Source organism: Bipolaris sorokiniana, assembly GCF_000338995.1.
Source record: "Bipolaris sorokiniana ND90Pr unplaced genomic scaffold COCSAscaffold_1, whole genome shotgun sequence".
Lineage (NCBI taxonomy): Eukaryota > Fungi > Ascomycota > Dothideomycetes > Pleosporales > Pleosporaceae > Bipolaris > Bipolaris sorokiniana.
Window position 1 is genome coordinate 115,348 of NW_006911895.1, and position 12,886 is coordinate 128,233.

General features: G+C 50.8%; 4 protein-coding genes across 4 annotated transcripts in view; 2 read left to right on the forward strand and 2 right to left on the reverse strand.

Annotated features, from left to right (window-relative positions):
- Window positions 1-92: 92 nt before the first annotated feature.
- Window positions 93-2,219, reverse strand: COCSADRAFT_155224 (uncharacterized protein; the record flags this gene model as incomplete). Its single annotated transcript, XM_007696263.1, has 5 exons — window positions 93-611; window positions 679-1,582; window positions 1,639-1,853; window positions 1,908-2,015; window positions 2,079-2,219. 5 exons carry the CDS (start codon window positions 2,217-2,219, stop codon window positions 93-95), a joined length of 1,887 nt encoding a protein of 628 aa, XP_007694453.1.
- Window positions 2,220-2,827: 608 nt separating this feature from the next.
- Window positions 2,828-3,822, reverse strand: COCSADRAFT_75923 (uncharacterized protein; the record flags this gene model as incomplete). Its single annotated transcript, XM_007696264.1, has 2 exons — window positions 2,828-3,312; window positions 3,369-3,822. 2 exons carry the CDS (start codon window positions 3,820-3,822, stop codon window positions 2,828-2,830), a joined length of 939 nt encoding a protein of 312 aa, XP_007694454.1.
- Window positions 3,823-6,397: 2,575 nt separating this feature from the next.
- COCSADRAFT_176848 (uncharacterized protein) lies at window positions 6,398-8,387 on the forward strand. The gene is made up of 2 exons (XM_007696265.1): window positions 6,398-7,126; window positions 7,207-8,387. The coding sequence occupies exons 1-2, from the start codon at window positions 6,598-6,600 to the stop codon at window positions 7,902-7,904; spliced, it is 1,227 nt and encodes a 408-aa protein (XP_007694455.1). The 5' UTR covers window positions 6,398-6,597; the 3' UTR covers window positions 7,905-8,387.
- A 1,223-nt stretch (window positions 8,388-9,610) lies between these two features.
- Window positions 9,611-12,886, forward strand: part of COCSADRAFT_130258 (uncharacterized protein) — a 9,050-nt gene continuing 5,774 nt past the window's right edge. The window contains exons 1-5 of the mRNA XM_007696266.1: window positions 9,611-9,845; window positions 9,896-9,983; window positions 10,043-10,113; window positions 10,174-10,406; window positions 10,458-12,193. Coding sequence (XP_007694456.1) covers window positions 9,798-9,845; window positions 9,896-9,983; window positions 10,043-10,113; window positions 10,174-10,406; window positions 10,458-12,193 — 2,176 coding nt within the window. The 5' untranslated portion in view covers window positions 9,611-9,797. The remainder of the gene's footprint in view (window positions 9,846-9,895; window positions 9,984-10,042; window positions 10,114-10,173; window positions 10,407-10,457; window positions 12,194-12,886) is intronic.

Below are 12,886 nucleotides of genomic sequence, written 5' to 3' on the forward strand. Positions count from 1 at the left end.
GCCAAGTTCCCGACCCCGCAAACATTCCTAACATGTACTCTTCGTCTCCGGTAAGATGCCTCCGAACAACCTCAGCAGATGATTGTTTGTTTTTAATAATGAGTACCAGAGATGCTAGCGTTGCCACCACGGCATTCAGCAATCACCTCGGGAAACAATTGCGTCGAGTTTGCATCCACAACCAGGTACTGGCAAATCTCGGCGGATCCGTCCAGCACGGCATCAACCTGATCCTCAGTGCAGGAGCCGAGATCCCAAGTGTAGCAGAACGTTAGCCTTTCGGATGTATACGCCTCAAACTGCACATTTGGATCCGGACGTCCCGTGCTCATGTACGTGCTCTCGTCATCCGTGCCGGCAGTCGACTCGGTACCAGTAGCAATATCAAGGTTGAACAGGGCCCGCGTGAAGATCTTGAAAGCCGTCTCAGGCTGGTAAGCAGGGATGGCGTGACCGGCTTGGTAGGTGCGGATGTAACTCAAGTTTCCGTATTGGCGGACGAGACCGCCGACGTACGAGTCGTTCGTCTGGATCTCGGCGTACTGTGCAGACGCATACCCGGCAGACCCTGTCCAGTTGATTGCTTTGGCCACGGCATCGCCACCGCCCCACTAAGATGTCTTTTTGTTAGCAAGGAGATTGCATGAGTAGAGGTTGCGTTGGGCACACGATACTTACAGGGCAGGCGAAGTCGAGATCTCCATACACTAGTGATACCTTGATCCCATTGTCGAGAAGGAAGCCGAGATCCTCAACCCATCCGTCACGCGGGTAGTCGCCAATGGCACGGTAGGCTGTTGAAGCCTGCGGGGAGCTACCCGTCCAGTTGAGAGGCACACCGAGCTCCGCTTGAACCCACTCGCGGTTCAGATAGCCCTCGTGGAATGGCGGTGGAAAGGGCGGAGGTGATGGCGTGGAAATATCGTAATAGTCACGACCAGCGAAGTTGTTGTAGGGAGTGACGATATTGTTACGGCAAAAGGTTTCTGCGCCCTCGCAAATGCGATTGACACCAGCATCGATGCCCAGGTTTTCCGGATCAGACACAGCAGCGGCATCGCGGCAGTTTTGAATCATCTTTAGACACTCTGGGACAGCGGCTACCATACCATTGTAGATTGTCTCGTTGACGGCTTCAACCCCATACCCATTGCCTTTGTAAGCTTGCTGAGGGTAGTAGGGAAACTGGATGTAGCGGTCGATGCAGCCGGAAATAAGAAGCAGGGTATCCAAGTGCATAACGTAGCCTTCCTTGAGAGTGCCATTCTCAATCTTCTGGTTTTGTTCCTCCCAGAAAGACATCATAGCGGGTCCATAGCGTCCGCCGTACGACTGAGCAGCAAGACTAATGCGAGTGTCATTGGGCACAATGTGAGGAAACTCTTGGAACCAAGCCTGGGCAAACTCCCACGCTGCCACAGCGCCATTAACACTACCGAAAAAGGTAGTGTTGGGGTTACGGCTAGGATAGGTGCCTGTAAGAAAAGTAGTGTTTTGTTCAGGGAGAGGCGTGGTGTCATTCAACACCGTGACCTGTCCAGTGGCAAGGTTCCTAGTGACATTTGTCAAAGTATCGTATGAACTAGAACCAATCGTCAATTAACGTGCCATGACCCTCTTAGATTTAAGAGAACTCACAAGCCAACCTGCACCGGTTGATCGAGATAGAGCATGTTCGATGCTCTGTTCCAGCTCCATTCAGCTGGTCTCGTTGAGTTCGAGTCTGGGTTTGCGTAGCACGGCCCATTTTCCTCGAGCAATCCATACATGGAAGACGAACCTGGTCCACCGTTCAACCAGATTGTAAGTGGTGCATTGGCCGGATCGTCACGGGCTTCAAAAAACCAAAAGAACTAGAGCAAAGACTTAGGACCTCAACAAATGAGCCATAGCGACATGCTGCTTACGGTGTTGATAGGATAATCCTGTCCCTGACCCAAGTCAGCGGTTCCGGGGGGTAGGTAGACATAACCGGAATATGATTTGACGTCTGGTGTAGTCTCACAAAGCTTGTTCTATACATTGCTATTAGATAATCTGGCTGTAATACAAAACGACCTTTTCCAATGGCTTCCAACCTCTTTGTAAGTAATCTTCACACCATCTCCGAAGCGCGACTCGAGCACCTTGAGGCCCGCAGGCTCAGATGGGACTTGAGCGAGAGAAGGCGCGGCCAATGCCAACAGCGCAATGGCTGTGGAGCGAGCGGATGGAAACATATCGCAACGAATGTTCCTACAGGATAAAGTACTGAGCATGGGCAGTGTAGTATTTATTTACTACGTAGTACGTGGGGGCATGCTGGCCGCCAATTCTTCCAAGCATGGATTAACCGTTGCCAGTCCCATCCTTGCCGTCATAAGCAGGCAATATCATCGACGGCATACTTGGCTGCATCTCGGAGCACAATCAATTTGGTGGAATGCTCAAGTTGAGCCGGCTGTATCCGGAAGGTCGAAGAAGAAGTCGCCAAGTACCAAGTCTTGCTGGAGCGGGGTGGCCTTCTTACACGCGTTAGCGCGGACCTTGCATTGCCAGCTTCCACAAGCGATAGCAACTATGCGATGAGTGGATTACACAGTACGTGCTACTGGCTCAGGTCTGGTCAGGACACGGAAGAATGGAGATAACACCTCGGTGCCTGAGACTAGAGAATCGCCCTCGCCCAAGGTGTACGTGTGAGGTAGCACTAGCGATGAACGGCCTGTGGAGCGTGCAGGCGGACTAAAGCCGGTTTGACACCAACACCACTGCCCTCAGCGCCTAGTGAGTTTGATCCAACATCATCCAACCATAAGAACCCTTTTGGAGGCTACACCACGGCGATTTACTTTGCAGCCTGTTCGTCCATATGCTGTATATGAGATGGGAGCACTACCGAGTCGATGTCCGAATAAATCGCTCGCAATTTCGACCGAAGATGAAATGCTCCAAAGCACTTTTTGTGGAGAATGAGACCGCCTTGGTGTTTGAATGTGTCGGCTGTAGCTTTGGCCGGATCGCAATTGGTTCGCTTTACATGGGCTGCCATCTCTACGTAGTCGTGCGATTCAAACGTAAGAATCTCAGCAGCATTTGCATGATCATACAGTTGCTGAATACTCAAAGAAGTCCCGGAAGCCGCGCGTCGTACTGGGTAGAGATTGCTTTCTAGGAGGAAGGAGATGAATGAACCCAAAACCATGGCGCGACACTTTTGCTCACATGATTCATCCACTTGACACACATAGACGTGTGTGATGTCGTCCAAGATATCGTAGAGAACATCAAGCATGGCTGTAAGAGTGGCTTCTCGGATTTCCATTATCCGTTCTTTCAGAGTGTCAGTAAAGTGTGAAGGCGTTTGAATAGACGACAAGGCGGCTTACCAAGTAGTGCTGGTGGCATATGAAGCGGAAATGCCTGGCCACTATCCATCATTGCATTCCCACGTTGATCTAAGCCAGTCCTTTTGACTACAAACTTGGCAAGGTTTTGGAAGCTGTCCTTGTAGCCAAAGGTCCACGCCACAAGGAACCAGGCCGGATGACATCGTTCCCCTGAAGTGGTATCAGGGTAGTGGCACTGAGCCCAGCCATAGAGATCCAAGAACGGTCGAACTAGCTTGACAAGGTCGTATCTGTCGCACACGACTGAAAGTTGGAGAAGGGCATCGATGGTGAGTCCATTCTTCTTGGGCAATTCGTGGAAGCGGAGATGAGCTATTCGGAGGGCAATGTGCATTGCATCTAGCTCATCATCGGGTAATGAGATAGCGGCCGTTCCATTCTCACTCCAGTGCCGCTCGAATATCTTCTTCCACACCGGACTGGCCAGAATCATGGCCGTCCTAGATACCTGGACGGGCTGGTGGCCCGACGAATCGGTGCCCAAGACCAAGATGGAGTCACCACTGTCATCAAAAACAATAGTAGGCTGTAATTCAGAGGCATCAATGTGCCGAACCTCCGAAGGCGCAACTTCGTCATCAGAAGTTTCGTGGGCGCTGCCAAGTGGTGGTGGTGATGATGCGCTCTCAGGGGCAGGGCGGCCCCGAAGAAGAAAGCTGGAGCCCCAGAGCATTCAGCCAGCCTCAGTTGCCTGTCGTAGGGGAAGATGGCAGCAGGGTCAGAGTCTCCCGGAGCGCGTACCGTGACGTACTCGCTTGTACGGCTCGGGATGCAGTGTTATTGTTGCACGTTGTTGCACATGTTTTCATTGAGTGAACGCGCAGGGATACCCGGCCCGTGCTTCAGAGCCAGTGTGTTGATTCAGCCGCGCGTCAAAAAGAACAGGCCAACAACATACTTATTTTCATCCGCGCTCCCTTTCGCCGCCGCTGAGGTCTCTACGCAGTGCCACCTTGAACAGGGGCGACGAAGATCCCAAGGGCTTGCATATACACAACCATTTGCCTGGGGCGACGTACATACAGGACTTACAGCTTTGCCGAGTCTTAGCCGAGCCCACGTAGGACGTCTTGCCACAGCAACCCTCAACCACCAGATGCAAGCGGACGGGAGCAGAACCGACACGGAGAGTACGATAAATGTACTACGTAAGTACTCCAGCGAGCCTCCGCAGCAATCTCCCAATGGAGACTACGCGCTTGGGCCATGGAGCCGTCAGCCTCGTAGTGTGTAACATCAGCCCTATCCTTGGTGCGAAATGAGGTAATGACTCCTCGCACTATCCACTACAGACAAGGCCAATATAATGTCATCGAGCGAATCATGACAACACTCTCCTTCTGCTGTTGTTCACTGGCCACCGCTCAGCCAGCCTCGTTACGGTGTCCTCCACCGTCACGAAACACTGCTCTCACAAGAAGCCAATGTGTAGATCGTATTTCAGCTCAAGTTGCGGCACATGGCGGTTATGCGGGTTACGTACTTATTTTCTGCAGTCCCATGCATCAAGCGCAAGTTTGTCGTGCAGTGTCGAGAGTCGACGTCGAGAGTGGTCCTTGCAATATGAAACTGTTCAGGTGACCCCTCTTCCCCCATAATGTTGATTATTGTCAGCCGTCTTATTAGGCCGCCTACAGGAGAGGCTCGAGCTACCTAACCTGTTCAGAGCTAGGGACGCAACATGTACAGTCAGGCGGGATTGCACAAACCAAACATTTGAACCATCTTCAAGTATCCCACCATCTCGTAGGGCAGCTGTACTACCCTACAGAACGCATGCATTACATACGCGTACTGTAACGTTATATTGTGTATTGCTTTAGGCAAGCTCAGCATGCCCCAAAGGGATCCACTGTGGCAATCCACTTCTTCGGTCAGATTTCCCCCGACTCTTCACTGCCTTGCATAGCATATGCTACCAGATCTGGAGTCAGGTGCAGGCAAATTGGTCGAGACTTGGTCACATCCTGTGAAAGCTCCATGATCACATTACCAAGATCTAACATGGGTAAAGCCGAACGTTATCTGCAGCACACGCCTGAACAACGAAAGCTGAGTGGATAATGCATTACCTTCCTTGATTGCATATGTCCATCAAAGGCAATACTAGTACCACTGGAAGCTTCGATGATCAGTGCCCAGGTGGTACAGACAGACCAGCATGCACAGGTCGTTTCTGTGAACTAGACGTCGATCAGCACATGGTGTTACAAGGATGTTATTGATCGGAATCTAGCGATTGTTCGCTTGTACCGCAAGCGTAGTCCGTTGCACAACGCTGGCAAGAGCAAAAGGACAGAGTTATAGTACAGCGTTTCAGATAACGACGCAGACTTGGTTACATTGTCAGGCGGATGGACCGGGACGAGTCAGTAGCTTGGGCTTCATCAGCAAAGTCTTAGCACGTGCGCGATGATCTCCAGCAACGTTTAGGATGTTGGAAGCGAAACTTTATCATGGCATCATCGAATCACGGCGAGTTTCAGCCTTCGGAGATTCGGCAGTCATACTATGTTCATACTGCATATACAAAGTTCTTCTGAACGCCACTGTCTTCCAGCCCCCGCCCGACGAATGAGACCGGCAGAAGCCGGACTGTACATGGGAGATTCGGTTCAGCTAACACATTACGAGCCGGCCGGCATTGTGTGCATGCTCTGACCGTAAAACTGCTACCCCGGAGTGATCAGAGCTTTTGGGCAAAGCGCATCCTAACGCCCGATATAGTGTTCATGAGCGTCCTGTTACGGGCAGTGGATAATTGGCCCAAGGATGTAGTTTGGCCACAACGTTCGTTAGCCAACCGAGCTGATCAGGGCCGCACGCCGCCAAGTCAGTATTGAGACGAATTGTCGGACAGATTCTACGCCACAGGAAGCTTCCATCGATGTGACCATAGCTTGCCGCGTCTGAAAGGGTTTGCTCGATTGCATTGGCTGTTACTCATGATCCCGGAAACGGCTAATCCCCTCCTCCGCTATCCTTTTTTCATCGCATGCAAAATGCAACCCTAGGGTACCTGACTGAAGACTCTTCCTACTCCAAAGTGTCTTATCATGTGGTACAGGAATCCGGAGTACCGTATCAGACGTCACAAACGCTCACCCCGGAAATAGCACGTCACACAAGACGAGATGCAAGGACGTTGAACTAAACGTAAAAGAGTCGAGCGCGGAAGTCCAGGCTATCAGGTTCTCGGCACCAGCCAATGTCTTCGGCTGCCGACTCGCTATTCAAGCCCCCACCAATCGTCGAATGCCTTTCTGGACCTCATTGTCTCGGCATTGGGAGGAAGATCCAAGTTTCACATAGGGTGTGTCCAGACTGTCTCCAACGACACGATCCGCAACAGCTACGCGTGTGGGCCAACAACAACTCTATTGCTATTCTATCCATCAACGAAGAAACTGCGCGTAAACAGGTGTTAAAGAGAAACATCGAAGCGCGTGGTCGTTACCTGTGCGCCTTTGAAGATCCCGATTACCAGCATTGTCGGTGGCGACTGCTTGACTTGAGCCTCCGCGGCACCCGTCTCGACTGCCCTTCTGTTCGCAGAAAAGGTACTGCTTGTTCAAAGTGCTGGAGGAGACGACTACGGAAGATTAGGGTTTTACAGTACTTTACGCCAACTGGGCTCTGCCATGAGGTAGTTGACAGAGTCGTCACGAGGTCGGCAAGCTCAGAGGAGGGCAGTGAGGAATCCGACGACGATGTGGAGGGCTACAACACAATCCTAAGTTCAAACCCGACATAACTTGGATTAAAACTTCAAGGTAAGTAATCTTCCTCTTGATACTATTCCTACTAACACTGTAAGATTCATCGCTGTACGATTTGCTTGTCATGCGAGCTCCGCCTCCAAGGACCCACTGCCTACTCGGCGCTGCTTGTGACTCCTGTCCAGAAGGACAAGAACAAGGTCCAGAGATATGCTCCTGGTGTAAAAACATGAGCTTTGAGGAGCTATACAAGCGGTCAGCAACGCTACCGGACACGGAATCAGTGAACCTTGTCATCGACACATACAAACGCCAACTCGAACTGGAAACCGCGGAGCGCATCAGAAAAGGCTGGTCATTCCTGTGTGCCTGTAAAGATCCAGAGTACCGCTCTCAGTCGTGGCGCCGCAATTTCAATCCAAAAGATTCGCGTCTGTGCGGTACGGTGCGCCATCGCGGACAACTATGCGTGCGGTGCTACCGTAAAGCAAGGGAGCAAAACTGCACCTGGCTTGAAGAATTTGACGGTGATCGTCTAGGCTTTCCCTGCGCATTCGACGACACGAGGTTGCGGCGGCGCATCGATGCCAACTGGAAGATTGGCCCGCTAGATAAACACGGACAGCCCGATCCAAGCTGGGAACGAGACCCCAGGAGAGATGGTCGCTGTGAGAGAACTAGGTTGCGCAACCAGCTTTGCCAGAAATGCTTCAATCGCATGTGCGAGATTCGAGGGTTTGGCCGGTTTTTTGACTCCGAGTGGGGGACGCTGCATAGGCGGTACGGAGTGCGGTAGAGGCTTCTTTGCCGGCAATGCGATATCGCTACCTGGGCCCTAACGGGTGTATGATACTACTGTTAAGAAGTAGTTGTACGTTTCTTCCCCTTGGGCTAGTACGTAGCAGCACATTAGAAGCGCTGCTCGACTAGGACGGGAAACCTGTGTTTTACTACTATATTCCGGTTAGCATTTGGGGTGGCGTATTTGTGTTGGGTTTTTGTATAGTTTAGCGTATACTAGATTGTGGACTCCAAAGTCAAAAGTATGGGTAGGTTACAGATCGAAATTATACCTGAGGAAATGGTTTGGTGTGAAGAGTTTGGATTGAATTGAAGGGCTTTCAACACAACCTCGAATCATGCTCTGGAGCAATGTCTTATTGGGAAGGTACAGACGCCAAGTATTGTGTGTTGCTGGACAAAGTTCTACAATAGTTGTATGGTTTGGACTACAGGGGAAAATACAAATAGTCACAGAAAATATACCTTCCATACCGGTACCTCTCAGAAGCACATCGGAATTCTCTCCAAGTATGCACTGAGATCCATACTAGCGGCCGAAATAAAAGTAGTTCAAGAGGCAAAACAGACACCGCTGCTGCAAAGCTGTCGAGCCTAGAATGAGTGGTTGAACTGTATGCTATATTGAACTGGCGAACCGCGTAGGATTTTCGAGTTGTTCCAACATAAAATCTTGTGAAGGATCAAAGGTTGATCCTTTTCATATGACGCAATTGATGTGCTTTACGTAGATACTTTTCGTTCTCAGCACGATGTATGTGAGGACAAATAGCATAAGCGATAGCTTGTATTGATCAAATGTCCATCAGTAGTTTACAGCGTATATTAGCAGTCTTGATACCGAGTATGTAGATGCAAGCCGAAATATTTTCAGGTTTTGAACTTTGTCCTCCACTCATTTTTAATGACCTGAAAACTTATTCCAAGCCCCCAAGATCATTTGTAACGTATTCAGTGCAATGTGCCGCTGTACAAACTCAAGCACTCGTACTCCCGCTTATATCTATGAAGTAGGCGAGAAAGAGAGGCTTCTGGATTCCTTACTTGAACACATCTGAGTCATGGTTGCGCTTGTGCAGTGTCTTCATCAGAATCTGTGGTTATGATTAATAGCAGCCATCAAGTGACCGACACCAGATTTAGACGAAGGCTTTTTGATCACACAAGCAGTCAAACACAAAAAGTGGAGGTGAAGCCGATAATTTAGTCAACGACGTTCTGCTTTCAGCAAGATGAAGCAAGAATACGCGTTAGGCCCGACTGAGAGCTGCTTGTTAGCTAAACATGTCCGAAAATGAAGCTACAAAGTGTGATATCCTTGACGATATTAGCCCATTACTCAACTGGTATCTAGGGATGGTTTCAATAATATGCAAGGTGTCCTCGCAAAGGAAAAAAGAGGGCCGAAACAAGATGCGCCGAGGGAGAACATGAATCAATTTGAGAGAGTTTCAGACATACGATGTGTAATGGCATGGTACATTATTCCAACCATGGCCGAATCGACACATACTTAGTACACAGAGCAAAGATACCAAGCGGATGCGTATTACCGCGTTGAAGATGTTGCATCGTCGACCCGCATCATCGCCACATGACGTTGACGCGGAAAAATCGGATAGCGAGGCTGGACTGGCCTTCTAGAAGCAATGGTGTTCCTGCACCCCTCAGCCACGTCATCCAATCAACGGTGCCGGGCGTAAAGACCCCTCCGACATGCCGCTTTCGGCCTCAATAAATTGTGAACACAAAGACTCATACGTCTCCATACTGCTCCTCGAGTCATCCGCCGCCTTCCGTACTGTGTGACTCACGGTTACATTGTTAAAAAGGACGCCGTATCCAAATTTGCTTCATTATCACACCTTCATCGTCGGTACTTAGCATCATGGACGGAATCAAGAAGACGTTTGCGCAATGCAAGAAGGAGGGCAGGGTACGTTTTGGTGTTGATTTGGAGAGAAATTGATTGTTGACAATGTCCAGTCTGCCCTCGTCACGTATGTGACTGCAGGCTTCCCTACTGCTGAAGAGACACCCGACATCATGTTGGCCATGGAGGCGGGCGGCTCAGGTATGCACCATAAGCAATCACTCTCGTAACATGACAGGACAAGCCATTAATGCTTCCAGATATCATTGAGCTCGGCATGCCTTTCACCGATCCCATTGCAGATGGTCCGGTCATTCAGACAGCGAACACTGTACGTTGACTCAATTCGCCACTCCCCGCATCAACCCCACCTGACACTGTGTGTCTATAGCAAGCTCTCAAGAATGGCGTCACGATTTCACATGTCCTCCAAATGGTTCGCGATGCGAGAAAGCGGGGTCTCAAGGCACCCGTCCTGCTCATGGGATACTACAACCCTCTGCTGAGCTATGGCGAGGAGAAGATGTTGCAGGATGCAAAGGAAGCTGGCGTCAATGGCTTCATTATGGTAGATCTCCCGCCTGAGGAGGCTCTGCGCTTCAGGAACTTCTGCCGCAGCTATGGGTGAGTTTAGCAGTTCATTGCACGGAAGACGGAACTGATTGTGACGGGCAGTCTCTCCTACGTCCCTCTGATTGCACCAGCCACCTCGGAACACCGTATGCGCGTACTCTGCAAGATTGCCGATTCCTTTATCTACGTCGTCTCTCGCATGGGCGTCACTGGCGCTACTGGAACCATGAATGCTGCCCTTCCCCAACTTCTCGAGCGTGTGCACAAGTATTCTGGAAACGTGCCGGCGGCTGTTGGTTTTGGTGTTAGCACGCGCGACCACTTTTTGAGCGTGGGCAAGATTGCTGAAGGTGTCGTCATTGGTAGTCAAATTATCAACACTCTGCTCAAGGCTGCACCTGGCACTGGCGCAAAGGCGGTTCAAGAGTACTGCGACGGCATCTGTGGAAAGAGCAGCCGGGAGACGACACGCGAGGTTGGCATCATTGAGACTTTGAACGATGCCAAGGAACCAACTGGTGTTCACGTAGACAAGGTCATTACTGATGCTGATACACCCGATGGACCCGGCCTTGCCGACCAGCTGGACATGCTCAACACCGAGGACGCAAATGGAGATGATGATTTCAAAGAGAAGCACAAGTTCCCCGCACGGTTTGGTGAGTTTGGAGGACAGTATGTGCCTGAATCGCTCATGGACTGTCTTCGGGAGCTTGAAGAAGGCTTTAATTCAGCGATTGACGACCCCAAGTTCTGGGAGGAATACCGCTCATACTACGAATGGATGGGCAGGCCAGGACATTTGCATCTTGCTGAACGCCTCACTGAGCATGCTGGGGGAGCGAACATCTGGCTGAAGCGAGAGGACCTCAATCACACAGGAAGTCACAAGATCAACAATGCACTCGGCCAGGTATTGGTTGCGAGGAGATTGGGAAAGACTGAGATTATTGCAGAAACAGGAGCTGGCCAGCACGGTGTTGCAACGGCGACTGTGTGTGCCAAGTTCAACATGAAGTGTACCATTTACATGGGCGCTGAGGATGTCAGGCGCCAGGCTCTCAATGTGTTCCGCATCAAGCTGCTTGGTGCGCAAGTTGTGGCCATTGAGGCTGGATCTCAAACTCTCCGTGATGCAGTCAATGAGGCCATGCGTGCCTGGGTTGTTAATCTCGACACGACGCACTACGTTGTGGGATCTGCGATCGGACCTCACCCGTTCCCGACAATTGTGCGTACTTTCCAGTCGATTATTGGAAACGAGACCAAGGAGCAGATGCAGGCGAAACGCGGCAAGCTTCCCGACGCTGTAGTTGCGTGCGTTGGTGGTGGAAGTAACGCGGCAGGCATGTTCTATCCATTCTCCAAGGACCTTTCGGTTAAGCTTCTGGGTGTCGAAGCTGGTGGAGATGGTGTTGAGACGGGACGGCACAGCGCGACGCTTTCTGCGGGAACAAAGGGCGTTCTTCACGGAGTGCGAACCTACGTTATCCAGAACAACGACGGACAGATCCTCGAGACACACTCTGTATCTGCTGGTCTCGATTATCCTGGAGTTGGGCCCGAGCTGGCCAGCTGGAAGGACAGTGACCGGGCAAAGTTCATTGCATGCAATGATGCTGAGGCTTTTATTGGTTTCAAGCTCCTGTCGCAGCTGGAGGGCATTATCCCCGCGCTAGAGACATCTCATGCTATCTACGGGGCGATTGAACTGGCGAAGACGATGAACAAGGACCAGGACATTGTCATTTGCGTGTCTGGACGCGGTGACAAGGACGTGCAGAGCGTTGCTGAAGAGCTGCCCAAGCTAGGACCCAAGATTGGCTGGGACCTCCGATGTAAGTTGAGCGTGAATGGTAGTATTGAGATGACGTGAGCTAACAGTGAATCTAGTCTAAGCGGTCAGATGAGTGCGAAGAAGGACTTGGGATGTGTAGTACATGGATGTAGCATGTAGATATGGATCAAGTAAAGACCAAGTTTGTTGTGTAGTTGTACTATGTATGCATGTGCATGTGGAGTGGGCACGTGAGAGGGCAAGTGTTATCTAATCAGCAGTAACGTGTTCTATCAGTAAGCTGGCCGTATCAGTAAGCTGGCCGCCCCACCAAAATTGACGCGACGTTTTACGCAATTGAGCCACAACAACGTAATATTTTTGGAGATAATTAAGAGATATAATTCATGATCTAGTCCTGCATGACGTCCGAGTATGTCCTACAGTGTGGCATTTCGTGCACGTTGGCGGCGCGCGCTGGCGTCGCTCACCAGTCTGGTTCTGGTCACTGCCCATGACCAACCTTTCTGCCTCTGCAGTAAGCTGCTGAGCCTGCTGCACCTGAAGCACCCCGCCAGAGGCGATATATTGACGGCGCCGGTCTTGCTTTTGTTGTTGGCGCTTATTGACTGTACGTAGCTTCTTATTCTCCTCTGCGAGTATTGTTGCTGATTGCATTGCAAGCTGAGCGCTCTTAGCAAGCTGGCGTATAGCAATGCTTGTTGGACTCTCTGACTGCCGGTGTAGTCGCTCT

Excerpts from the sequence above, each read along its gene's own strand:
- COCSADRAFT_176848 (XM_007696265.1), top strand. The coding sequence starts at position 6,598 with ATGTCTTCGGCTGCCGACTCGCTATTCAAGCCCCCACCAATCGTCGAA. Across the intron at positions 7,127-7,206 it reads GGGCTACAACACAATCCTAA|ATTCATCGCTGTACGATTTG; the intron begins GTTCAAACCCGA and ends TAACACTGTAAG.